The 27,556-nt window shown below is 43.7% G+C and overlaps 1 protein-coding gene across 5 annotated transcripts in view; it reads right to left on the bottom strand.

Moving 5' to 3' along the window:
- The window catches only part of DENND2B (DENN domain containing 2B), a 916,594-nt gene that overhangs the window by 287,988 nt on the left and 601,050 nt on the right, over nt 1-27,556 (bottom strand). For all 5 annotated transcript variants that reach the window (XM_069223658.1, XM_069223659.1, XM_069223660.1 and 2 more), the window contains 2 exons: nt 24,147-24,295; nt 5,644-5,859 (listed from right to left, as the gene is read on the bottom strand). In XM_069223658.1, coding sequence (XP_069079759.1) covers nt 5,644-5,859; nt 24,147-24,295 — 365 coding nt within the window. The remainder of the gene's footprint in view (nt 1-5,643; nt 5,860-24,146; nt 24,296-27,556) is intronic.

The raw sequence follows: 27,556 nt of genomic DNA, 5'->3' as shown, positions 1-27,556 counted from the left end.
ATGCTGTGTTGATCGAGGTGTGCTCCCCACCCTGTCATGGAAGCATCTGTTGTTATTACGTATTGTGGCACTGGGTCTTGGAAAGGCCGCCCTTTGTTTAAATTTATGTTGTTCCACCACAGAAGCGAGAGGTAAGTTTGGCGGTCTATTAACACCAGATCTAGAAGATGACCCTGTGCTTGAGACCACTGTGATGCTAGGCACTGTTGTAAGGGCCTCATGTGCAGTCTTGCGTTTGGGACAATGGCTATGCATGAAGACACCATGCCTAGGAGTTGTAATATCATCTTTGCTTGTATCTTTTGTGTTGGATACATGCGTTGTATGATGGTGTTGAAATTTTGAATTCTTTGGGGACTTGGAGTGGCTACTCCTTTTGTTGTGTCTATTATGGCTCCTAGGTATTGTTGTACCTTGCACGGCAGAATGTTGGATTTCGTGAAGTTGACGGTGAACCCTAGTTTGAAGAGGGTTTGTATGATCTGATTTGTGTGATTTGAGCACTCTATTAACGAATGTGCCTTGATTAGCCAGTCGTCTAGATATGGGAACACATGTATTTGCTGCCTTCTGATGTGTGCAGCGCCTACCGCTAGACATTTGGTAAAGACTCTTGGTGCGGTTGTTAATCCGAAAGGCAGTACCTTGAATTGGTAATGTATTCCTTTGAATACAAACCTTAGGTATTTCCTGTGCGATGGGTGTATTGGTATATGGAAATACGTGTCCTTGAGGTCTAAAGTTGTCATGTAGTCGTGTAGTTTTAGCAATGGTAATACTTCTTGTAGTGTGACCATGTGAAAGTGGTCTGATTTGATGAATGTGTTCACTATTCTGAGGTCTAGGATTGGTCTCAGCGTTTTGTCCTTCTTTGGTATCAGAAAGTACAGTGAGTAAACTCCTGTGTTTATTTGTGTGTTTGGCACTAATTCGATTGCATTCTTTTGCAATAGTGCCTGCACTTCTATCTCCAGGAGATTGGAATGATGTTTTGTCAAATTTTGTGCTTTTGGTGGTATGTTTGGAGGGAATTGTAGAAATTCTATGCAATAACCATGTTGGATAATTGCTAGAACCCAAGTGTCTGTAGTGATTTCCTCCCATGCTTTGTAATAATGACTTATTCTTCCCCCCACTGGTGTTGTGTGGAGGGGGTGAGTGACATGTGAGTCACTGCTTAGTAGTAGGGGTTTTGGGGCTTTTAAATTTTCCTCTATTCCTAGGGAATTGCCCTCCTCTATATTGTCCCCGAAAACCTCCTCTGTACTGTCCCTGGTAACTGGACGGTGTTGCCTGTGAGGTGCTGGCTTGTGTGCTCTGACCCCGAAACCCCCCTCTAAAGGGTGTTTTACGGAATGTGCTGTAATTCCCTCTGCTCTGCGGGGAGTAGAGTGCGCCCATGGCTTTATCAGTGTCCGTGTCTTTTTTGAGTTTCTCAATCGCTGTGTCCACTTCTGTACCGAACAGTTCTTTTTCGTTAAAAGGCATATTGAGAACTGCTTGCTGAATCTCTGGTTTAAATCCAGACGTTCGGAGCCATGCATGCCTTCTGATAGTTACAGATGTATTAATTGTCCGTGCAGCTGTATCTGCAGCGTCCATGGAGGAGCGGATTTGGTTGTTGGAAATGGTCTGTCCCTCCTCAACCACTTGTTTTGCCCTATTTTGTAGGTCCTTGGGCAGATGGTCAATGAGATGTTGCATCTCATCCCAATGGGCTCTGTCATAGCGCGCAAGTAGTGCCTGGGAGTTAGCGATGCGCCACTGGTTTGCAGCTTGTGCTGCGACTCTCTTACCAGCTGCATCGAACTTGCGGCTTTCTTTATCTGGGGGTGGTGCATCTCCAGATGTGTGGGAGTTGGCCCTTTTCCTAGCTGCTCCTACAACGACAGAGTCTGGTGGCAGCTGTGTAGTGATGAAAACCGGGTCTGTAGGAGGCGCCTTATACTTTTTTTCCACTCTTGGTGTGATTGCCCTACTTTTGACCGGCTCCTTAAAGATTTCTTTTGCGTGCCGGAGCATACCAGGGAGCATAGGCAGGCTTTGGTAGGAGCTGTGGGTGGAGGAGAGTGTGTTGAATAAAAAGTCATCCTCGACCTGTTCTGAGTGGAGGCTTACATTGTGAAATTGTGCTGCTCTAGCCACCACTTGAGAATACGCAGTGCTGTCCTCTGGTGGAGATGGCTTCGTAGGGTATGCCTCCGGACTGTTATCTGACACTGGGGCGTCGTATAAGTCCCATGCGTCTTGATCTTGGTCACCCTGGCTCATGGTGGTGTGAGCTGGGGAATGTGATGGAGTTTGTGCTGGTGAGACGTTAATCACAGGTGGAGGAGAGGGTGGTGGGGTAACTTTTTTCACCACTTTTGTTTGTGGTGTTTGTTCAGTTTGGAACTCCAATCTTCTCTTTCTTCTAATAGGGGGAAGGGTGCTTATTTTTCCTGTCCCCTGCTGTATGAAAATACGCTTTTGCGTATGGTCTACATCAGTTGAGTGTAGCTCTTCCTCAAACCTATGCTTTTGCATTTGGGAGGTTAGCGAGTGCTCTTCTGTATAAGAGCCTGAAACTGGGTCGGTTGCAGTTTGTTTTGGCACCGAAACCCTGTCTGCATCTTTTTTCGGCTCCGAGGTGACTTTTTTCTTTTTCGGGGCCGAAACCTCTCGGCGTCGATCTTCTTCGGTGCCGCTGTCTCGGCGTCGAGCCGTGTCTACACCGGCATCTCGGTGTCGATGCTTGTCTCCAGCACTTTCTCGGTCCCGAGAAGGCTGCGTGCCGGTGTCTCGACCGGAGTCGGACGATCTCAGCACTGTTTGGGCCTTTTTCGGTGCCGACGGTCGGTCACCGAATTTATGGGTCGAGCCATGGCCTGGTGGCAGTGGCGTCCCCTGGGCCTTGTAAATCTTCTTCTGAGTGGTTTTCGACGTCTTACTCACGGTTTGTGTATCGTCGAATCCTTCGGAGTCCGATTCTTGGATCGAAAAGGTTCCCTCCTCTTCTTGTTCCTCGAACTCCCGGTGGGCTGTCGGCGCGGACGCCATCTGAAGTCTTCTGGCTCGACGGTCTCGGAGTGTTTTTCGGGACCGGAACGCACGACAGGCCTCGCAGGTGTCTTCACTGTGCTCAGGTGACAGGCACAGGTTGCAGACCAAGTGTTGGTCTGTATAGGGGTATTTATTGTGGCATTTGGGACAGAAACGGAACGGGGTCCGTTCCATCGGCGTTCTTCTGCACGCAGTCGGGCCGACCAGGCCCCGACGGGGGATCGAAAAAATTACCCCGAAGGGCACCGGAGCTCTTCGATCTTAGACGCAGTGTTGAATCTAACTACGCCGATCCCGAACGCAACAATACCGCCGAAAATCTTCCGAAATTAGCTATCTTTCCGTTCTGAAACTCGGAGCGACAGGAACACGTCCGAACCCGATGGCGGAAAAAAAACAATCGAAGATGGAGTCAACGCCCATGCGCAATGGAGACAAAAGGAGGAGTCACTCGGTCCCGTGACTCGAAAGACTTCTTCGAAGAAAAACAACTTGTAACACTCCGGCCCAACACCAGATGGCGAGCTATGCAAAACATGCGTATCTACAGCGACAGATGCCATCGAACCAGAGTTTCCATCTGCTGGCCCAGCGGGGATGTTGGCCGTAACATTGCAGCCGGCTCCTAATGGAGACGACGGTGTTGCGGCCGTGCGGTGTTGCGGCCGTGCGACGGGTGCAGCTGCACCTGTTGCGCTTTTCACTGTCTGCTGTGCAGACAGTGAAAAGCAGGGTGGGGCTGTGCCTGGGGTCCCCTGACCTGCCCATGCCAAGTGCAGGGGCCCCCAGGGGCCCCATGACTCCCCTTCCCACCAGCCTTTCCATGGCGGTCTCTACCACCATTGACAGGCTGGTGGGAAGGGGAGTCATAATCCCCAGCAAGCAGCGCTGCCCTGGCAGATTATAACCACCAGGACAACGATGGTGGGAAACCACCGGTGGCAAAATATGGCGAATTGTACCGCCAGCCTGTTGGCGGTACGATTGCCAATTCAACCCTGGCGGTCTTTGACCACCAGGGTTGTAATGAGGGTATTTGTGTTTTAGCACCGGGCAAGTGCCCAGCAACTGTGCGTTATGTTACAACTTGAAGCTTCAGAACCTACAACACTTACAAGAGAATGGTAAGTTACATCAGGTAAACCTGAATTGCATTAGGTGGAAGGGACAATGATTGAAAATGCAAGAACCCATGAAGTACACTTATTGATATCAGACAAGTTTGGCAAGGTTGTGGCACAAGCTTCGAGAACATAGAGAGATAGCTTGCACCTTTATTGACTTTATCTGGCTAAGATAACTTTGAAAAGACACAGACACTAAATTTCTCTTGAGAACAGCTTTATATTTAGTATGAGCTGTATTGGAATGCCGTGCTTCATACATCCCACTATTATTTATTAATTTATATAAATGATTCCAACTAGGGATCTGTGGAAGAGAAAACTCCCCTTAAATGTCAAGCAGAATTTTAACGATTGCTTCACAGCCACAGGCACACTCAAAATAGGCACTTTAAATATTAAGGCTATAGCTTGTAAAGAGGCCTTTTAAGCCCATCCTGAATCAAGCAGTCCCGAAGGGGCCCTGCAGGCTTTAGCTTTGTTGAACTAGAAGGCTACAGAAAAGTGATGCTGTGCTGTACATTGGCTCTTATCAATGACCCTCACCCAAAGACTTTGATAATATCTCTGAGTACCTTCCTTGCAGTGGTCAAATAATGTAAGGCTTTATTTAGAGTTTGGAGGATGGGATACTCTGTCAAAATGTGATGGATCCCATGTGCCATAGTCTTTAATGCAATTGTAATGTGGTGGACGAGACATTCGTCATGTTTGAGACGAAGTAGCTCATCGGCCAAACTCTAACTAAGGTCCTTTGTTAACTGCATAGTATTTAGTAGAATATAAATCTATGATGTGATCTAAGTAAACACGTCACTAAGAAAAAAGAAAACAAATGTGGTCACATAGGGCCAGAGAGAAAGGGGATTGCAGGTATAAAGAAGAGTCTATCACACAAGGAGTGAAGTATAGGGTTCAGATGCCTAGAGGTAGGATGAAGCTTATTAAAAATATAAGAATATTGTGCATCAGATAATAAATTGTTCACAACAGATCTACAAAAACCCAGCCATTGACACAAACATTTCCTCTAGTCCACAGAGAAGATGTGGCTTTTCATAAGTGTATTATTAAACAGTCATGGCATGTGCAAGTTTGTAGCTGGCAATAGTGCAGTAGTTTAGTGGCACTAGGATGCAGAGTTTGAGGGTCCCACTACACGCTAATTATCATATCCTGGTTCCCTCCACTCAGCATCCACTGTGTATGGTAGCTTGAATGTCACACACCAATGAGCAGGTCTTGCCTTTCCTCATTTGCTCTGACTGGAATACAGATGATGTGGTGATATCCCTCCACTCTTCTTCAGGAACACACCTAGAACTCTCATTATCTAACCAGTCTAGGTTCAATTGAAACTGATGTTTCTGCGCAAAGGGAAGAGGTTGACTGGGCAGAAAAGTTGTTAGTGAGACAGAGACACATGTTTTACCTCTTTGGATTACAGCTTGCCTATCAGGGATGATGGTTCTCTTACCTTAGGGATCCTCCTAGCTCTGCGTGTGGACAGCAATTCGCTGGTGGTGCTCAAGCTGTCTTCGTTGAGGCTGGAGGGCGAGGAGGGGATGGAGAGCTGGGCCAGCAGCAGCATATCATCGTGGCTATGCCTCTTAGAAATTCGGGGTAACCGGCGATTCTTCCTCTCAGACACATTTCCAACTCGCAGGGAATGGCTACTGGGCTTTGAGGGAAGCTGTAAAAGTAACAACATCACTATGTTAATATTTTACACGTGTACAAAGTTTAAACTATTAAATTAGAAGTGTACATTGAGTCCATATTGGAAGTAAGCTATGAGATGAAGGGAATCAAATGTATTATTTCATAAAAACGTATAAAGTAACCACTTCATGGGATATTGGAAGGGCTTTAAACAGATATAGAATGTATGATCTCAACCAAATAAACCGCAGTGCAAGTGTAAAGGATATGTTAATTTATAAGTAAAATTACTACAAAATATTTCAATGATGTCTCTTTGAGTCAGATAATGACTGATGATTTTGGAGGCAAAGATAAGGTGCTAACACATAGTTGGACATTATTCATCTGACAACCATCAAGTCTAGTGTTGTGATTCACTCTTTGCCTCATCCCCAAGCCCCTACAGCCACAACCCTTATGGACACTCAAGGTATTTGAATGAAAATTGCAAACTGCAATAACACTGCCAGTTGGTATTAACAAATGGCTATTTGACCCCGAGCAAAAACCAGCATACTGGGTGTTGGTAGGGACCCAAGACACTTCCTTTTGGGGGTCAATTGCCTTGTGACATCCCCCCATCAGCCTGAATGATATTCACTGTGCAGAGAGAGACAAATAGTGGGGGACTGGAAGGTGGGAACAACTTATACATAGACCATTGTGAATGGGCACATTCCTTACAGAACAGGCATCATGAGAAGCCTTTGAGGGATGGGACAGACTTGGGGTGTCAATTTTTGGCAACATAACTACTAATTTAGGCATTCTATCATTTGCCGCATTGCTAAAAGGATACGGCCTTCCTGAATCCCAATGTTCCTTCTACCACAAGCTTAGGCTTTCTCTCTCACCACATCTCAAGAAGGTGGAAGAAATTCCACAGTTCAGCCCACTCAAAGTAAAAATCCTCTCAGCTCCAATATAAGTCACCAAAATATCCCAAATATATTAAACACTTGCAATTCGCACATCAGACAGTTTTTGCAACTTCGGCAGTAGGCGGAGCTGGGTGAACTGGAAGGTGGAGAGTGGCAAGAAGCACCTGTAGCTCTTAGACAGATAGCAATAGCTACAAGGCTTATGCTAATGCAAATTTAGTTCCTACATTGGATATAATGTATGGTGAATGGGCAGTGAGTCATCACCTATGTAATTACATTGTAGCATGGAATAGGGGAATTTTTCACTCAGTGTGGGGGTGTAGATTTTTCAGAGAAACTGACTCAAAATTGCTGATGTCTTGTCATTGGTTACACTATTAAAAAGGAATCCTTGCAGGTGTACATTATTGAAGATATACAAACAAACAGATTTTCAAAACAGTTCCTCGGACTTGGTTTGTTGAATGCCAAAAGAGGTATTGCCCAGCCATGGCGGGCAGAAGAAGCGCCACATATCGCTAAATGGAAGGCTGCGTTTGACTGAAGCACTATAACAGAAACAACGGTACATAAAGATTGTGGTGGCCCACCAAAATTTGATTGAATATGTGCTAACTGGAAAGATTGTTACCCCAGTAACATTGGGTTTGGATCTCAGGCAATAGACAATTGGGATTTTAAGTTCCGCATCTCTTAATGTTTACCCAATTCACTGGCCGTGGAAGCTGTACTATGAGACCATTATGGGTGCCATGATTTGGTTACTCTACTTCTTTTTGTTAAATATGATGTTAATACTCAACAGCAAATAAAGATCACTTAAAAAAAGAAAATCACAGAACAGGAGGCCAACCAGAAGCAGGACTTAACTTGTCGAAGGTAGTTCCAAGACTCTTGAGTTGGATGGCCAGTCAGGAGCTGGAGCTTACTTCTTAGTGGTAATTCCAAGACTCTTGTGCTGGGTGGCTAGACCAGAGCAAAAATTTGCTTGTTAACGGTACTGGGTGGCCAGTCAAGTGCAGGTGCCTACTTGTTAATGGTCGCACCAAGACTTTTGAGGCTTTGCAAAGGTCTGCACCATGCTCCAATGTATCTCCTTCCCAGAACCTTGAATTACAAAAGAAGCAGCGATCATGAAGTTTGACCTTCTGCTCTTCCACATGATCACAGTCAACCTTTGTACATTACCTGAACGGTGCAGGAGTATCATTCCGAATGGACACTTCTAAGGGGAGAGGCAGGAGATGAAGATACCAGGTAAAGTCGATAGTATACTCTTTCCCAGCAATATCAACCAGACTCCTGAAAGTCAGCAGAGACCCAGGGCATCCATGCAATAATGTTATTACACCATAAATCCTTAATTCAAAAAGGTTTAGGGTGCACATTCAGGTTTGCAGGTTTCTTTATTATCTTGTTAGTAGTAAAACAGTTCAAGACTTATTAGTTAGAGTACATCTGAGCTGGTATTACAGTAAACATTTACAGTACTACAGCGGTGCTGGCTGCAGTAATGTCATGAGTTGCCCAGCATTTTATAATTAGGTTGTTAGCTGCACATCCCTTTTCTTTCCTGAACAGTTTTAGTACACTTAACTCAAAAGTAAATCTTGTTCCTGTCTTTGTAAACCACCCCTCAACCAGCCTCTCCATGCCATTTAAAACTTTGAAGTTTGTTCAAATACGGTATAATACGGTAGTTTCCACTACAGAATACATTTAAAAGTATACATTTGGATGAGCTTAAAATGGATTAAATATCACCTGTTCTAGAGACAGAATAGCTTCCTGACAGAGGCTGTCAATGACTTGTCCTATATTTACATGAAACTTTGTGTGGACGGTGGTATCTCCTGCCTTATGTTTTCTACAAGTGACCACAAGTTCACCACCTGCAATTTTCCTCTTCTTCAATTGCAGTGACATCTGGGTGCTATGCTACCACAATACAATTTAGGTACGACATGTCAATGTGAAGAGAAATCCAACTGCTGTAAGGAGAATGTGTTTAAAGTGTTTCCCACCATTTAGATAAATGGAGCAAAGTGTTATTTAATTCTGGCGGGCCGTGGTCATTTACTATAGAAAAGGCTTCATATACAATCCAGTAGCATGGCCAGTAAGTGCAGAAACCGAAGCTGGAACTGCTGTTGATACAGCGAATCCCTTGCCTCCTCATCCTTCTGGGTTCACCAGCTGTCATTCATGGCCACCATGATACAAGACCTCAATGATATAGAGGTGAGCATGCTTTTTGGCTCTTCATTGTTTGGAAAGGTCTTTCAACCTGGCAACTTTGTGCTCCACATTTCCTTTTACACTTGATGTCTCAAACGAAACGTGACTGGACCTTCACCTAGTTTATATTATCTTTTAAAAAATATATTGAGGGCTTTGATGAGAGCTCTGCAATTTGGGATAGATGAATAGGTAAATCAAATTTCCTGCTGTATCATTGGTTCATTATATTTACAAGATCATGTTGCATTTTTGGGAAGCTGTTGTATGGAATTTGAAGGAGAACACATTGGCGCAGATTCTGTATCGGCAACAGCTACTTTCGGAGTTTCACTCTTTAGTGTAATATTTTTCATTCTAAGGCTTCAAACTAAGGCTCAGTCATGCTGAGTGTATAGATGAAGTGTGAGGTGGCATTGCTTAATGTGGCAGGGCCTTTCAAAAGGGAGGAATGTGGTTCTATGGTGAGGGCCTGGTGGTTACTGAGGATCTCAAAGTGGAGGCTTTCCATGCTTACATCAGTGAGGAAGAGTTCTAGGAATGTATAATACTGGTTCGCCTCAGTGAAGCCTAGTCTAAGTATTAGGCAGAAGAGACTAGTATTTAGGAAAAATCTGCCTTATCAACTGTCTTTAGTCAGAGTGCAGAAACATAGTCGAGGACTTCTGGCTGATCAAGTTGGGCGAAAGGATTTGTGGCTGGTTTTAGAAGGTTTAACTAGAGTTTAGCAAAAGTCTTCAGGAGAACCAGGGTGGATAACCTGCTGAAACACAGTGCTCTATTGTTCTAGTAAGCTGGATTCATGTTTGGTTCGCCAAAATAAGGGCAGGCTACAATTTCGAATTTGTTGCAGTTCTCCTATGATGTGCCATAGGAAGCAACTGTGAATCTCATGTGTAGAGAGGATATTTCTTCTTTTCTACTTTGATGATGCCAGTAGGTCTTCTGTTCTTTCCAACTGTCTTTCCATAGGGCTGTCCAGCTGGGGCTTGTTAGTATTCCAATGCCAGTTAGAAGCCCTTCCAATCTCCTACATAGGCAGTGCTGCACTGATGGTCCCAGACCATGACATCATGTATTTTCACTTAGTAATATATCAGGGAGGCTGGTCAGTCGTGCTCCTTGTTTCACCAACCATTAATTGCATGTAAACTTCTCAACTGTTTCAATCTTCATGTACCCCAAACATCAAGTTTGTGAAAACTAAAGGGAGAATATAAGTCTGGTGACCTACAGCTGATGACCTCAATAGTGATGAATTATCAACAGGATCAAAAATGCTGGATGATATTGAAATGAAAACAGTTCGAGAAGAGCCAATATCAACCAAATCCAGTGGCCAAAACAATATGGGTGAAATCTCTTAGATTTCCTAAAGTATCACATTTGTAAGATAGGCAAGAGACATAGGCACTGTGCCATGTCGGAAGAGCACATTTTAACGCTATTTATCTCAAACACCTGCAAGATTTCTACAAAACATGGCAGAAAGCTTTCCTCCCGAGAGGGTTTCAGGTTTGCAAACAGGAGCAAACAGCATGGTTTCTTCTCTGACAGCTAGAATTGTATTCATTAAAAGAAGGACAACTACTGCTTTGTTTCTACAGGTAACTGATGGAATACATGCTTACATCTATAACAGCAGGTATATGCTTATTGAATGCAAACTGAAATGTAAATGATCTATTTCTGTTAATAAATGAACAGTTACTGTTATAATGTCATAATATAACGAATACTTCTTTAACATGAAACATAAAAGTCAAATTGCACATTTTCTCCAAACTATGTAGAATCACCACTAAATGACAAAATCATCATTAAATCTTGTCTGCTTTCCCAGGAACTGTGATTCTGTGCGGGTATATACACACCTTTAATGAGTGATACTGCAGGCACCTCAAAACCTCTTTGAAAAAAATATTCATTTCTTTGAACGCTAACATATTGCCTGCTCAGCACACATTAACACTCAACGCGTGCAGAGAGAGACCCAACTGACCCCCTCCATTCATTCTGGAGTTCGATGGAGAAAGGTCTGGTGGCCACATGTACCAGGCCTCTCCAAGACATCTGTGAGGAAACATCTGAACCTCCTGCACTTCACTAGGCAAAGCTACTTTCTGATGTAGACAGACAGAATAGAGCACCCTCAGTGCTGCTCTGTCTAGGTCTCTCATCATGACCTAGATACTGACCAGCTGAAGAGTGACACAGGATGACCAAGATGGTGCTCTCCACAAAACAACACCCAACATGCTATTTTATTGTCAGGCACCAGCCTGCCTGAGTTTCCTATATGGGGTCTGGGACCCTGAGTGTAGAGCACAGAGGGAAGCCACCGCTTGCAGAACTGAACTAGGGTAGCATCCCACTGTTTCACTCCTTTATTTTCCATGTCACGTTAGGTGCAGCAGCTGAGGTGGCTCCTCCTCCAGTTCATGTTTGGGGGTGGGGAGTACAAAGCAGGCTGCAGAAGGCCCCGGCTACATGTCAAGGCACTACAACACAAAGCATGCTTAGCAGCACAGACTGGTTGGTGGGTCCCGCCTGCCGCAAGTCCACAGTGTTGAGCTTGCCTTATCTGTCACATGGGCTATCCACAGGAAAGGGATTCCTAGGCATGTCTGTCTCGTTGCCAAATCCTAATGTTCTGCAGAGTGAGATCCAGCCAGGAGAGCTGTGACCTTAGGCAGAGCGAAGGCAGCAGCAGCAGAATTAGAACTCCTTCAGTTACAGCTTTAGAGCAGTAGGTGACTGAGCAAAAGTAGAAGAGAGGAGAATCAACTCCCTCAGTGGGGGGTAAGAGGGTAGTAGTTAAAAGAAATCAAATGGAAAATCCGAATGGGGAGGGGTGAGGGAAGCATGTATGAATTTGTGGGATTTAAAAAAAATCCATTCTAGAGACAGCGAAATCAAAAAGCTTCTCTGGGCGGGACAAACAATAATAGGGAAGAAGGCTACAAATAAGAAGGCAGCAACTGAGACTGACAATCAAGCCATTTAACCATAAGCGAGGTGTTGCCTCTGTGAAGTATTGTATACAAGCTGCCTGCACTGTAACCATAAAAAAGAGAAGTAAGCAGGAGAATAAAAGAGTAAGATGAAGTGGGCCATGAAGAAGAAAGAGGGGACGTCCAGAACAGGGGTACCTATCATTTTAACATACGTAAGAAAAAAATGAGGAAAGAGGAAGTATAGCGAGGGATGAAAATAGAATGGGTATGATCGGAGGACCTAGTGTGACTGGAGAATGAAAGAGAATGCAACAACAACAAGGTGATCAATGGAATGCCTTAATTAATCTCAGCCACTGGCAATTGCTTGGGCCACCATCCAATCCATAATTTGTCGAGCACCATGCAGCAGTAGACAAAGGCCTACCTTATGCAAATCAGAATCAACTCTGTTCCTCATTGGAACAGTCAGTCTGGAGCTACCAGGCAAGACCCCCACCAGAAAGGACCACAAGCAGTCCCAGACCGGTTTCGAGCCAATAAGTCTTATTAGTGAGGTATATCTTGAGTCCTATGGTGCAGTGAGCACAGGACCAATATCTGGGCATACCGTCACACCTAGGGCATAAACTGCAACAACAACAAGGTGACGGATAGAATGATTGAATTAATCTCAGGCACCAGCAATCACTCGGGCCGCATTCCAGTCCATCATTGTTTTATCCAACATGCCTCTCTAGGCAAAACAAATCAGTACCATCCCTGCTTCTCTTGGGAACAGTCCGTCCTGAACTGCCAGTGGCTGTGATTAATTCAAGCACACAAACTTAATTTGCCAAAAGAATGTGAGTTGATAGTGGCTGCTTTTGTTCAGGTGGAAATGTGGGTTTTGAGTGAGAATTAAGAGTGCACTGTTAATTCCGGGAATGTTATTGACGGAAAAAGGTAGAGGGCATAAAACCATCACAAGAATGTTATGTTTGACAGGTCTACAGTTTTAGGTGCCCTTCACCCAAGTATAGGGGAAGGTAATCTGTCTTTAATGAGTTGAGTCTCAGAGAGGATCTTGTGATACAGTCTTCAAGAAGCACCACAAAAGAATTGAGTTTGGCAGTGTTGAAAACAGAAGATTACTCTGTGACTACAGCTGGATATCATATCATTGAGTAGACAAAATATCTCAAGAGTTTTCTGTAGATACTGATCATTATAGAGATACGAATATAGCAGTGGGTCACATCACAAGTTAGAAGAAATTTTGGGTACTTGGAATTTTGAACGTTAACAAACTAATCATTCAGAGAGGAAAGGAGACATCCAATTCAGAAACATGGCCCACTTTAACAAACATATGTGAAAGACCAAAAATGGCCAGCATACAAGGTTCACCTTCAACGAGAATAAACAAAGCAACAACCAACACCTGTATATTCACTACCTCTGTCCTACATCAAGGCCAGAAACCCAATTGCTAAGAGATTATCAAGGTTTTTGGTAAATTTGATTGTAACATTGGGTGGATACAATTTTTTCCATTTAGTTTATCAAAGACGGGACATGGGGTAATTGGTCTTGTGAAAATCCATGGGGTCAGGTTTAGAAGCCTGATTTAGAGTTTGGCGGAGGGGGATAACTGCGTCACAAACGTCATGGATATCCCATCCATTGAGTTACTATCCCATAATAGTCTATGGAGATCGTAATACGGTGCATGGGATAGCCGTCACTTTGTGATGCAATAACCCACCTTCCAAACTCTAAATCAGGCCTTAGGTTTCTTAAGCAAACTAGTCATTTGTTCAGGTTTAAATTAAGTCCCAAAACATCTTAGAACAGATGTTGGGCAAGTTGCAACCTGAGAAATTTAGGCATATTATTCTAGTACAGCACAAAGAGGCTGAACCAAAGAATTTACATAATCCTTGGAATCAGTATACATGAAGCAGTATTTCTGGAGTCTGGACGTAAAAGTAGACATGAGAGAAAAATGTTTACAGCAGACATCCATCTCAGCTTTCATATATGAAAGCTACCATTATTGCTACCACTATCTCATAAATGGATAGAGACTGAAATGATGGAAGAGTTCATACTGAGAAAAGTAAACTCGGTTGAGCAAGCAGTGACCCATGGACCCACTGTTGGCTTCCATCCCCCAAAGATGTCATTCAAACAGCAGAAGCTGTCCCACTTGAACAGCTGTAAGTGTATTCAGTGTGGTTGTTGACAAATGAAAATGGCATTATATGAGCAATCACAAAGCCTTACCTTGTGAATTGTAAGGAAGGCATAGCCCCCTCTATACTGGCCTCTTTTCCTTACAGTTCGCAAGAATGGCAATGTTGACATTGTAAATCTCAAAGATATTTGAGACTCACAATGCATTATAATATATCGTGATGGCTTCACACCCTCATAAAGCCTGACACTTTGAGGACGGCAGGCTCAAAGAATGGCCAGTTAGGGATTTAGTTAAGCTAGAGTATGGCTTGGTCCCTTTGCTCACTATGTGAGGAGATATCAGGGATTATTTTCTCTGCATTGAATGCAATGATAAACCCAACAAAGGCAGAATCATTACATAATTACTGTGCCTAATAGTGACTCTGGGTATGTTTACAGCTCCCTTGATTTGAGAGTGACAGAATTGGCTTTTGAAGTTGTAAATCACAACTCTGACTTCAGTTTATTCAGTAAGACCTGTGCAGGTCGGGAACTATTGTTCTGTTTACATTTCCCTATGGGCAATTTTGTTATATTTAGCTCCTGAAATACCAGTGAGAATATATTTTGACAGTTTTGTTTACAGAACATTTGCCACGGAGGTCAGTGATCTCACTGATTTCTGATAAATAAGCTGTAGCTTCAGAGATATGTCAAGAGAAACAAAGATCGAATGCACAGCAACATTCTGTAAGAAAAGTGTGATAATTATTTTTGTTTGTTGACCAGTGGAAAGATCTCTGGTCAGATTCTGTCCTATGAAATGAGGAGAAATTGGATGATAAAAGAATCTCAGATTTATTTGGTTAAATGTAAGAGAACCATGCCTAACATCCTGAAGAGACATTTGGAGGTTGCTTGTTAAAATCAAGTAAGCAATGATCTTGTAGTATCGAGGCACAGAGTAATTTCTGACCAACATACCCAAATGGAGAACCAATATTAGTAATGATAGAGCGTTAGGGGAGTTTATAGAGATGTCAACTGTATTGTCATGGTGATTGCCTTGTTTTGTCAAGTTATTAGGTTTTTGGCAAGACTCAAGATAGCAATGAGATAAAAACGCTTCCAAGAGACAGTGAAACAACACACAGAGGTATCTGGGGAAAAGTGTCATGATGCGTGAACAGGGATGCGTATAGTGTTTAAAGAGTGCAAACAGACAGCAAATAAGGTGGGCCAGCTCAGAGCCTGTGTGCCACTCAGATCGCTACCAAAAAGAAAACTGACCATGCCATTGGTTTCAGGGCTGTGAGATTTATGGAGAATAAAGTGTGCAGTTGGCCTCTAAATAATGGAAACCTAGACATTTCTAGAAAGAGTTGTTGGAATATGAAACCAGGGCCGGCTCTAGGGCGATGCGACTGGTGCCACCGCACCGGGCACGGACTTTGGTTGGTGGCACCTTGTTTGATGGTATATTATGGTTTTCAAAACACCTGCTGCTGAGTTTAAAGAGTGGTAATGAAGGAATCCGTGGTGAAGGTGGTCAATGGGGTGCACCAACAAACACTGTTGCACCGGGCATCACCAGAGCTAAAGCCGGCCCTGTATAAAACATACCACTTTAGCATGCAAGTGCAAGCTATGGTACGTTGCCTGTATTTGAAATTAACTTGTATAATGCCTCCGTTATTCCCACTATCTGTTTTGTCTGGTGACAATACCTATGCAATTCTATTATTTACTGAAAATATTTAAATGTACTGCACTGCTTAATACAGGCCACAGATTGCTATGTGTCTACCAGTTAAGATTCCGTGTCAATTTGCTTCTTGAGGCTTGGGTAGTTTTTATTTTTTTTTGGCCTATAAATGTGTATTTTATTATAGCATTTATATAGCGCTTCTTACCCCTGATGGGGTGGCAAAGTACTTCCATTTATTCAGGATCCTTGGTGCCCTTTCAATTAGGATCCTGAAAAGGCTGATTGTACTACGGCCTGTATGGGTGGTGCTTAGTGTTATTTGGGAAGCACAAGCACTTACTCTAAGAATTGTGCAGTGACGTCACTGAGCATAATAATTTTTTTATAGAAAGGTTTAGCATAGACGCAATCATGCATGCAGATTTTGCCATCCTTAAGAGTGGCATCTATCAAAGGTACTAGATAGAGTCACCAAAGAGCAAAAAAATCTCCAATTCCAGGAAGCACTATTAATAAGCAGTCAGTATACTATGTGCAGATACTCAGGAGCGACAGAAGCCCAATCCCTGCAAGCAACATTAAGCCACCAGTGAGTATGATATGGAGTCACACAATTTTTGAATATGTGAACCCATTCACCCTTACAAACTTATATTCAGCTGGGCATTGTCAAACACATGGCTTCTTGCCTTTTTAGCACATCTGTACGGAAGGTGCTTTGGCACACTCTGGAATTATTTGCTGTAGACATGTAGATTTTTGACTTCTTTCCTATTTTAAAGAAACGTGGGGTTGGCAGTTTTTATTTAATACTTCGCACAATAAGGTCTGTTATGGTTGGAAACAACAGCCAGGAAACTCATCCAGAAATAGCAAAGCATGATTGTGATTGAGAATTACATCTAGCAATTATGCCACAAACTGTATTTCAGAACAATAAATGGAATTTCTGGTGACACGGAGCCACTGTTCTATCAGTCACTGAGCTCTTAACACACACTGCAGATTAATGGGCTTCTTTATCTGCTGTGAATTGGAGAATCCCTCATTAATCAATGTCATAAAACTTTTAAGTGGCAATAACAAAATGGTTACTTACCAGTAGGAGTAGTTTTGCAGCCTGAAGAGTTTTCTGGATTCACATGCTGTACATTATTCTGCAATCCAGTGGTTGGGTCCGGAACTGTCTGTTTTCCCTTTTTTTTATCCTGGGCGCCGTCGACCACCATTTGATGCTTAGTCCGTCCTCTGTGTGACATCAGGCTGTGCCCCAGAAGTTCCTGTCCATGGTAGCCATCTTCAGATTCTTTTTTCTCTCTGTTTTCTTGTCTTTTGTTCTCCTCTCTTTGGTCTTCCCTCTTTTTTCCCCAAGAACAGTTTATTCTTTTATACACCTCTTCCCACCTGTCTGTCTTGTTCTCATTTCCAGGGAGGTGGATGGGTTGCATGTGAATCCAGAAAAATCTTCAGGCTGCAAAGCTACTCCTACTGGTAACCATTTAATTTTGCACTATGAATCCTTTTCTGGATTCACATGCTGTGCATTAGATTATGTAGCAGTTTCCCCTTTCTTGCGTTGGTTGGGGTGAAATGATGAGCTCACAAACAGGTGCTGTAATACCTTCTGTCTCACCTGAGCTTCCTTATGCATTTGTATGTCCACACAAAAATGCTTGGTGAATGTGTGTAGGGATGCTCATGTTGCTGATGTGCAGATACTGTCTATGGGCACATTTGTCATGAATGCTAGGGTTGCGCCCATCTTTCTTTTTGAGTGTGCTTTAGGGCGACTAGATAGCGATTTTCTCGCTGAAGTGTAGCATGTGTGTATTGTTTTCACAATCCATCGTGCAATAGTTCCTGTTGTGACGGGTGATCCCTTGCTGGATTTGGCATAAGAAAGAAATAGTTGGTTCCCCTTGTGAAATTGTTTGGTTTAATGTAGTTAGTATATTAGGGTTCTTCTTACACCAAGAGTATGTAATGTTCTTTCTAGTTGTGTCTGTGAGTTCCTAAAGAACACTGGCAACTGGATGCTTTGGTTGACGTGGAATTTGCTCACCACCTTAGGTAGGAACTGAGGGTTTGTTCTGAGTACTACCTTGTCCTTGTGAATTTGTATGTATGGTTCCTGTATTATCGCTTGAAGTTCACTTACTCTCTGTAGTGATGTGACTGCTATCAGGAAGGCAGTTTTTAGTGTGGTATAATGGAGCTCTGCGTTGTGCATAGGCTCAAAAGTGCTCAAATTAACTGTGTTAATTTTTGTATTTAAGCTTCACATCGGGGCTGGTGCCTTCCTTGGGGAAGCAATTATTTTGGAACTCTCTAGGAACCTTTTTTTATCTCAGGTGAGGTGAAAAACTTGTACATGATGCTCCCCTGGTGTAGGCCACAACTGCTGCCAATTGGACCTTGAGAGATGAGTAATTAATCCGGCTGTCCAGAAGATATGTGAGATATATCAGTACTGTTTCGTGTTTAGATATTGTCTCAAAGTTATTGTTCTTTGTGCACCATAGAAGACACCTCTTCCATTGTGTTGTGTAGCATTTGTCTTGTTGTTGGCTTTCTAACCTCCTTCAGTAGCTCAATGGTTTTAGGCGATAAGATTAGGTGTCCAAATTCTATGTATGCAGGTGCCAGGCTGCCAGACTGAGTGTTGCTGGTTCTGGGTGGAACACTTGCACTTTCTGGATAGCGAGCAGGTCTAGCTCCACCTTGATTTTGATCATTTGTCCTTTGGACAATTCAAGTACGTTTGAGTACCAGGTCTGTCTGGCTTACTGTGGGACTATTAGAATGGGATTTGTCTCCAGTTGTCTGGCCTTCTCCAGTACCCTTGGTATTAGGAGAACTGGTGGAAAGGTGTAGGAAAATCTAACTGACCAGTTTAGTGAGAGACATTCCCTTCTGATTGGTGGTGGCGAAGAGTTGGCATTTCCTGTTTTCTGCAGATGCAAACAGGTCGATTGTTGGTGTGTCCCATAGTCTGAAGATCTTTTCTAGGCTTTGTTGCATTATTTCCCATTTGTGTGAGCTGTTTTCCTGTCTGCTCAATTTGTATGCTTCTATGTTGTCCTTCCCTGGCAGGTGTACTGCCTGTAAGTTGATCCCTTGTGGTATCGCCTATTTCCATATCTCTTGGGTTAGTTTGCTTAGGGTGAGTGACTTTGTGCCCCACTGTTTGTTCAGGTAAATCATTGTGGTTGCATTGTCTTTCTGGATCAGTATGGTTTTCTCTGTTACTTGTGTTTCGAAGGCTTTTAGGGCTAGTAGCATTGTATTAATCTCTAGGAAGTTGATGTTCTTTATTGAATCGGTGTTGTTCCACTGGCCCTGAATTTTCAAGTTGCATGTGTGTGCTCCCCATCCCTTGTGAGATGCGTCTGTTGTAATGGTCACCAATGGAGTTGTTGTCTTGAAAGTTCTCCCCCTGGCTATGTCTTTGGATGCCCACTAATGCACCTCTTTCTGTACCCTTGTTGTTACAACCACTAGATCCTCCCAACTCAGGTGGCTTGTGACCAGCTGTTGCATAACCATTCTTGGAATGGGCGCATGTGGAATCTCAATTGGATCATGAGGGGAATGCATGATGCCATCATGCCCGTTAGGTTCATGGCTATACTCACAGTCCAAGATTACCACCTCTGGTAAAGTCGAATTTGCTCTGTGACTGCCTGTACACTCTTCTGAGTAGGGCACGCTCATGCTTTCTTCGCATCCAGTTTTGCTCCTAGGAAGATCTTTTCCATTTGTGGTTGTGGGGATGATTTCTTGTGATTTATGAAGAACGTCAGCTTTTGTAGTGTTCTGATCACTGTTCAAAAGCCCCTTTGACATTTCTCCTTCGTATTTGCTTTTACTAGCCAGTCGTCCAGGTAAGAGTAGACGTGAATCCCCTTTCTTCTTAGGAATGATGCAACTGTTGCCAGGCATTTTGTAAAAACCCTTGATGCAGACTTTATGCTAAACGCAAGACATTGAATTGATAGTGTACCTTCTTGAGCACAAACCTGAAGTACTTTTTGTGTGCCTGATTTATGGGTATGTGTAAATATGTGTCTTTTAAGTCTATTGTTGCCATTTAGTTCCCCTTCTTTAGAAGTGGGATTACCTCTTGTAGTGTCATTGTTTTGAAGTGTTGTGTGCAAATGAATTTGTTTATAAAACTTAGGTCCAGGACTGGCCTTATCCACCAGGCACCAGCAAGTAGGGTGAGCAGTTCCCTCTGTTCAGCTCCTTTGTTGGCATCCTTTCTGTTGCATATTTTTGCAGGAAATCTTTTACTTCCTTCCTTAGTTGTACTATTTCTGTTTCCTGATACCTTTTCTTCTTTGGTGGATTTGGTGGTGGAGGGTTTGTGAGTTCTATACGGTAGCCGTGGTGTACTACATTTACAAACCACTTATCTGTGCTGATCTTTACCCATTTTTGTGGGTATTGGGGTTGTGTGTGGGCTCGAGGCTATTTCTGAATCACTTGGAGTTTCCTCTTTCTCCGGAGGTTTGCCCCTTAGCTCTCCTTCTACCATGAAAGGACTGCCTTGCAGGATGCTGCCACTGTTGCTATTCGGCTTGTTGACTACTCTGGTGTGTACCACCCTGAGCTTGTTACGGCTGTTGTTGCCCTTTTGCAAAGGATGCCCTTCCTGTGGGCCTTATGAGCATATTTCCTCCCCTTCTAAAGGTACCTTTGTATTGGAGAGCACCTATTGCCTTTGCTGTCTTGTTGTGCTTTTTAATTTGTTGTAAGGACTCACCTACCTCTTGATCAAACAAAGCATCTCCAGTAAAAGGTTTGTTTATAATGGAAGCCTGAATGTCGGCATGCTTCCTCAGAGTTGTGCCCGTACACATTTGTCTGCTCGCTTTATCAGTGACATCTAGGGCTGATTTCAGACAAGTGTTGGCGATATTCGTTCCTTCTCGGATGATTGCCTTCGCTCACTTCTCATCATCCTCTGGGAGCTTCATCATCAGCCCCTCAATCTCATCCCACTGTTGGTGACCATATCTGTTGAGGAGAGCGTTGAAGTTCGCTATCTGCCACTGTATTGCAGCCTCTCTTTCCATCTTACTCACTACCATGTCCAGCCTCTAGGATTCTTTCTCAGGAGGAGGGTCTATGGAGATGTGTGCATTACTCCGCCTTCTGGCGATAGTGAGAATGATAAAGTGTGCCACTGTGTTTCCCTGGATGTATTTGGGGTCCTTTGAAAAACGTTTATACTTCTTTTCTACCCTTAGTGTCACACCCTTTGTTGAAGCTCATTCTTTGAAGGCCTCCTTGCCCTGATCCAGTATGCTGGGTAGCACTAGGAGATACAGGTTTCTCTTGCTCGATGGCATGAGAGCTTCTAGGAGAAAACACAAGTCTCCCTTCTCTTCCTCTAGAGGCACTCCATAAGTTTCAGCTGCCCTCTTTATGAGGCTATTGTAAAGTGTAATGTCGTCCGGAGGCCAATGTCTCGAGGGGTAGTTGTCGACCTCCTCTTCTGGGCTGTCTGTGCTGAGATCGTACCATTCATCCTAGAAGCCCCCAGTTGCCTCATCCTCTTTGGGGTCGTAGAATTCCTCCTCGGCCTCCTCTTGTGGGTCATTGGTGTCGCCGGAGTCTCTAACGCAGCCTCTTCCTTTTCAACGTCTGTGGTTGTAAAGGGCTTTACTTGGAATCCTAAATTCCCTTAGTGTGTCGTCAAACTTTTTCTTGCATTGAAGGAGTGCCACCATTTCTGCCTCTAATATCTGTCTTTTCTTCTCCACCTCTAGGGCCCTTTCAACATCCTGTGTTGAAAATGGTCTCTTTTTCGGAGCAGGCGGTTCTTCCTCCGACAGCTTGTTTTTTTTTTCATCATGGTGGATTTTGTCTGTTTCAACGCGCTGCCTTCATCGGTATCCCTGGTCTGAGATCCGTGGGCCTCCTTTGTTTGTAGCTGACATTTTTTATAACGTCATTTTCTTAAATGTTGGGTCTGCCTTGTGTGACTTTTTCTCAGGGATCTTAGCCGCTGAGATTTTCACCGGACTTTTTACCTTTTTCGGGTCACCTTTTGACGTCTTTCGTCGTTTTTTTCGCCGTGTGTTTCTTCCTCGTTTTCTATGTCCGATCCTCTGTGGCCTGATTCTGCACCCCTGATCTGTTCTTCATAATTGTTAGAAAGGCCCATGTCCTTCAGAGATGGCTGTGGTTTCTGGCTGTACATTGCTGCATAGTGTTCATTTGTGGTGGCAGTTCAGGCAGAATTTAAAAGGGGTGTTTTCCATGACCCTTACCTTCCTTAATTCTCTGGCCATGTGTCTGAGCAACAGTTCACTTCTCTCTATTGGTCCCTTTACCTCTCTCATTCTGCGATTTTCAAAAAACTTCCCCTTTTTTTCTGATTTTTCGATGATGTTCTAAAAAGGTTTCGGAGCTCCTCCTTTTGCTTCCAGACCCAACAGTGGAAAAAAGAATCTGAAGATGGCTACCACACACAGGAACTTCCAGGGCCCCGTCTGACATCACAAGAGGATGGACCAAGCACCAAATGGTGGTCGACGACGCCCAGGGGAAACCTTTTTCAATGAGTACATGACTCTTATGCCTGGAAAATCTGACGTAGGACATACTTAAATCAGGAATAACATAAGAAAGGCTGTGTGAGGTGTGTGCACATCTATCATTAGTATTAGTGTTAGTGCATGGAAGCAGCACTGCAACTATAGAACTGCTCTGTAATGGTCAAAGCTGCTGCTATTGACCCACAATAATCACATAAGTCTACTCCATTGAGTGTCTCAGGGTGAACAATGAATGAGGTAACTTATTTTGATGTCAATGTGTCAAATGTCACATAATGTAATTGGAGCAAGGAGCATTGCATTTCACTACCCCGATGGTGCAGATAGTACTGAGTAAGTTACAACACTGAACAAAGATACTGTTACATTGTCCAGGCCCATGCATGTGCCACTGCAACATTCTGGCATGGTGGAGCAAACTGAATAGTGTACGTTAAAAAAACATTTAACAGTCCACACAATAAACCTTTTAACTTCATTTATAGCATGTTCTGACGCTGCCACCCTCTGTAGTACTAAAGACTGCAGCCTTCTCCCACCATTATAGAAGGAGTTACAAATCAGAAAGGGTTTGGCCTCCTATTCTGCGCCACCTTGAGTTAATGTTAGTAGGGCCATTTGTAACTCTGGGTATGAGGACTACTCCCCCTTTTCATCTTCTTGGAGAACAATGGATAAGAATTAGTGTTTCTGTATGGATTTCCCCAGACTTTCACTCAGAGGTTTCCGAAGCTTTTAGCTGCTGGAGTCACCCTGTGATACCTAGACATGTCAAACCTAGAAACTTGCAATCAGGGTCGGGCTGGAAGCCAAATCACCCTGGCAAAAAACTTCCAACTACCCCCCATGCTGTAGGAAGCGTTGTTTAGAATGGGACAATAGGGGCATTGCTGGTTAATCCTTGCTCATCCTCCAACACAGGCATCCCCCTTAACATGCAGTATACCAGGAAACTCCCAGACAGGCAAATTGGCCACCACAGTCCCGTTTGTAATCCTGATGGGAGCCATTGACTTCTGTTATCGTCCCTACCAATATTCCTGGGAGCACTTAGAATGAGGCCCTACTATGAACAGGTTCCATCTATGTAGCAGCAATTCATTAGTTTGGTAGACTCAAAACTTTCCAGTCCTCTGGCATCAGTCACGGCTCGCTGCGCTTTGAAGGGGTGGGGCAGCGAGTTTCGGGGCTGGGGAAGAGGGAACAAAAACATTAAATTCCGAAATAAAATAAAAAATAAAAAATACCTCAGCGCCACTGCTCCTCTGCCTCCTTCGTCTCCTCAGCAAGTACAGGCTCCCAGCCTGCCCTGTGGCCCATCCTGACGCTGCTCGGAGCAGCGTTAGGATTGACTGGGAGCGCCCAACAAGGGCACTGCCAGGCAGACTAAGAGGCTGGGCCTGCTCTCTCCAGCCTTGTAACAGAGTGCCGTGCTGGAGAGAGCACAGTGTGCATGTGTATTTGGCTGGCCCGAGACAGCCGGCCAAACAGACATGCGAACTGGGAGGAGTGCACATTGCACTCCCCTCATCCCAGTCATCCCACATGGCCCTGACCCTTTCACAATGAAAGAATAATAAACATAGTTCATTATCTTTTTGTTGTAAAAGAATTGCAGCCGCAAACTGTCTGCCATTGATTTAAGATTCATGTATTATTGCTATAATAATCCATGCAGAATTTTTGAGATAGCTTGGAAGAAGAATAAGTCATGAAACGAAAACCATACTCTCTGAAATAAAAATAAAAAATGTCAGTACCTGGGGAGGGGATGTGTACTTCCTGTCCTGCGGAGTCCACATTTTGTGCAAGGATTCTCGCGAGTTCTCAGTTAACAGCCGCGATTTTCGACCTGGGTGACGACCTTTTAGATCTACATCCTCGTAAGGATTCTCCTTGGCAGAATCTCCTGAAGCAATGTTGAAAGGGAAGAAAGATTACTATAAAAAAACGCGCAGACACGAAGTCCCACACAAATCCAGTTCAGTGAAAGAAAGATTACAATAAAAGTATGCAGACACAGAGTCCCACTGCGTTCACATGAGTCATTTTACCGCCTACAGCTGCATCAGTCTGGGGCACAGATTTGGACATGGTGTTTTTTTTTTTTTTAATCATAACATTTCCCAAGGCCTGTCATTGAGTGTTTTCAGCTGGTCCCTTTTGTATAGTGGTCATTAAAACGTGGAGTGCCTTTCTCCGCGCATTCACTCATGTTACATAATTCGAAGCTAAGCACTTTTAACATGGATACTGAAACGTCAGCATCTACGTTCTGACTCCAAAAAAGAAAGCACATCAGTTTGCACTGCTACAGGTTTCATATCCTAAGATTCAATTCACCTTCATTTGTACTTGGGGTCAACTTCACCTTCCAAACAAGGGAAGTGCTCCCATAGAGTTCAGTGGAACTACCTACCCTGAATAACTCCCTAATCCTCCACAAATATTAATTGCATCTGCATTATTTCGGTAGGATCACCCTCGATAAGTCCTTCACTCTCGCCATTCCTTGAGACTCAAATGCTGAGAGGTTTATAATATAGTGCATTTTTCAACGGACAAGGCGCTACAGCATAATCTGTGGATGGACAGCACGCTACTCTGTTAGATTTGGGCTATGCGTTAGAGCTCACTGGGAATAAATACACTTTGATTCTCAGTCTCAGGCACAAACACATTGCCACTGCAGGTGCCTCCTTGACTACTTAGGTGGGCATAGCTGTGCTGTACTTTTAAAGGACAACACAGTTAGCCAGAAACAGAACTATATTACAGTACAAGAGACGAGGATTTAATGTGTGACATTCACAGAAGCACAAGATAGCTATTTCTGAATAAATTGACTCCAGTTTCAAGAGGAACATTCCGCCGGTCTGCCAATGCATTTCCTTTAGAAATCGAAACACATAGGGCCTCAATGAGACCCTGGCGGCCGGCGGTAAACTGGCAGTAACACCGCCAACAGGCTGGCGGTGTTCAGCCAGCTATTATGACCATGACACTTTAGCTACGGCCATACCGCTGGCCCCTCCAATATACCGCCAGGCGGTCATAATCCCCAGGGCAGTGGTGCAAGCAAGCACCGCTGCCCTGGGGATTATGAGTCCCCAACCGCCAGCCTGTCCACGGCGGTAAACACCGCCATGGAAAGGCTGGCGGTAAGGGGGACTCGGGTGCCCCTGGGGGCCCCTGCACTGCCCATGCCCTAGGCATCATTCTCACCAGTGATCCGTCTTGGCCCTGGCACAGACTACATCCTTTAGCTAATCAGATCTATGGGAAAATCAGCGCCTTCTTCCATTCAAAGGTTTTCAGTCTTGTGGAACAAACTGCACTAAAACAGCCTACATCAGTTGAATATTCCTCCGACAGAGCTCGTTACCAATCATTCCTGTGTTCATGTTGATCGAAAACACAAACAAAACGACTTCGAGGAAAAAAGCCTATGGCATCCATGGCCCATGCAGAGCCAAAATCTTTAAATCATGTTCCCGCTGTTCCCTCAAACTCCATGTTCAATACCTTGCTCCTCTCAGATACTCTCTGGACCACCTCTGTGTCACCCCTTAAGTTAGTGGTGAAACTCAAATTGATAGGATCTCTCCGCAGGATGTGGCAAGGGGTCCCGGAGACTCCCTACCTAACATATTTATTAGGCTAAATGGGGACACTGAAGGGTGGGACCCCTGCATTGGAAGAGTTGCAAGGACCTGCGTCACACCCCTGCCTTAAGTGAAGAAACCGTCATCTAACCCTAAAGACTGCACTTGATGCTTCCAGCTCTCAAATGTTCACTTTTGCCTGGAGGGAAACAGCCTGCAACACAACTTTCAGCAAGGACTTGCCCTGGCTGCAGCAAGACTTCTAACCTCACTTGCATCATAAAGACTTTTTTGTTTCAATCTTCTTGACTGATTTTCACATAAATGTGGATTCTTTAATGCACACATTACAAATAACCATTGTAATATTCGGCAGAGAGCCATATGCATATTTATTTAAAAAAATAAAAAGCACCCCAGCAGAATCCATTGTGTAAAGTGAGTGTTGAAGATGCAGATCCATTTTTCCATCACTTGTTACCCTCCAAAGTAAATATTCTAATGGTTCCTCTTTAGAGGAAGACTGCACCGAAGAAGAGACCAAATAGCATATTATTACAATTAGCCTAGCTGGACACACACAGATACAAGATGATTGTTGATTTGCCTGAGATCACTTACCACCATAACTACTAGTTATCAAAATAACTTCAATTTGTCAGCTAATGGAACCCATGTTTACTATGCCTAAGATAAGGTGCAAAGGCATGTCCCTTCAGCCTCAAGTACTGCAGAAATATATCTCAGAGGGCAAACCATAAAGGACTGTGCAGCAACACTAACTTAGTTAACACAATAGGGCTACCCAACAATCCTACAGCAGACAGGGAAATTACAAAGTAACCAAACAAGAAACTCCCGAAGGAGCAATTCACATTGAGTTTTTTGAACTTTTTAAATTAATCTATGTGGTAGGTAGCAAATGAATCCAAGCAGTAACAATCCAGGAAAAACTCCAGCGAATGAATGGGTAAAATGAGGCATACTCTAAATAGATGATCAAAAATAAATGTATAGAAGATATTTTGTAACAATATATACAATGATCACACCTGTATACCAAAATTCACTGAATGATCATAAAGAGTCATAGATGCACAACCATCATCTAATAATCACAGGATATTAAATACAATTTATTTAAAGCGATTGTTAGGCTTGGCCCTTTCTGCAGGGTCATCCCCAAACTTTTTGCCTTCCTCCTCTTATGTTTTTTCTGACTTTGTTTCTGCTAGCCTTAGAACTCTGTGCACTTTACCACTGCTAACCACTGCTCAGGTGCTTCTGCTTTCTCCCCTAAACATGGTAATATTGGCTTATCCCCGGTTGGCATATTTAATTTATGTGTACGTCCCTAGTAAAGTACACTACATGTGCCCAGGGCCTGTACATTACATGCTACTTATAGGCCTGCAGCACTGATTGTGCCACCCACTTAAGTCACCCTTTAACCAAGTCTCAGGGCTGCTACTGCAGAGTCTGTGTGTGCAGTTTTACACTGCCAAGTAGACCTGGCAAAATAACCCCTTTTGCTGAGGCCCAAACCGGCCCTTTTAGACGCAGGC

Source organism: Pleurodeles waltl, chromosome 3_1 (genome assembly GCF_031143425.1).
Source record: "Pleurodeles waltl isolate 20211129_DDA chromosome 3_1, aPleWal1.hap1.20221129, whole genome shotgun sequence".
Taxonomy (NCBI): domain Eukaryota; kingdom Metazoa; phylum Chordata; class Amphibia; order Caudata; family Salamandridae; genus Pleurodeles; species Pleurodeles waltl.
This window is presented reverse-complemented; position numbering and strand designations above follow the sequence as displayed.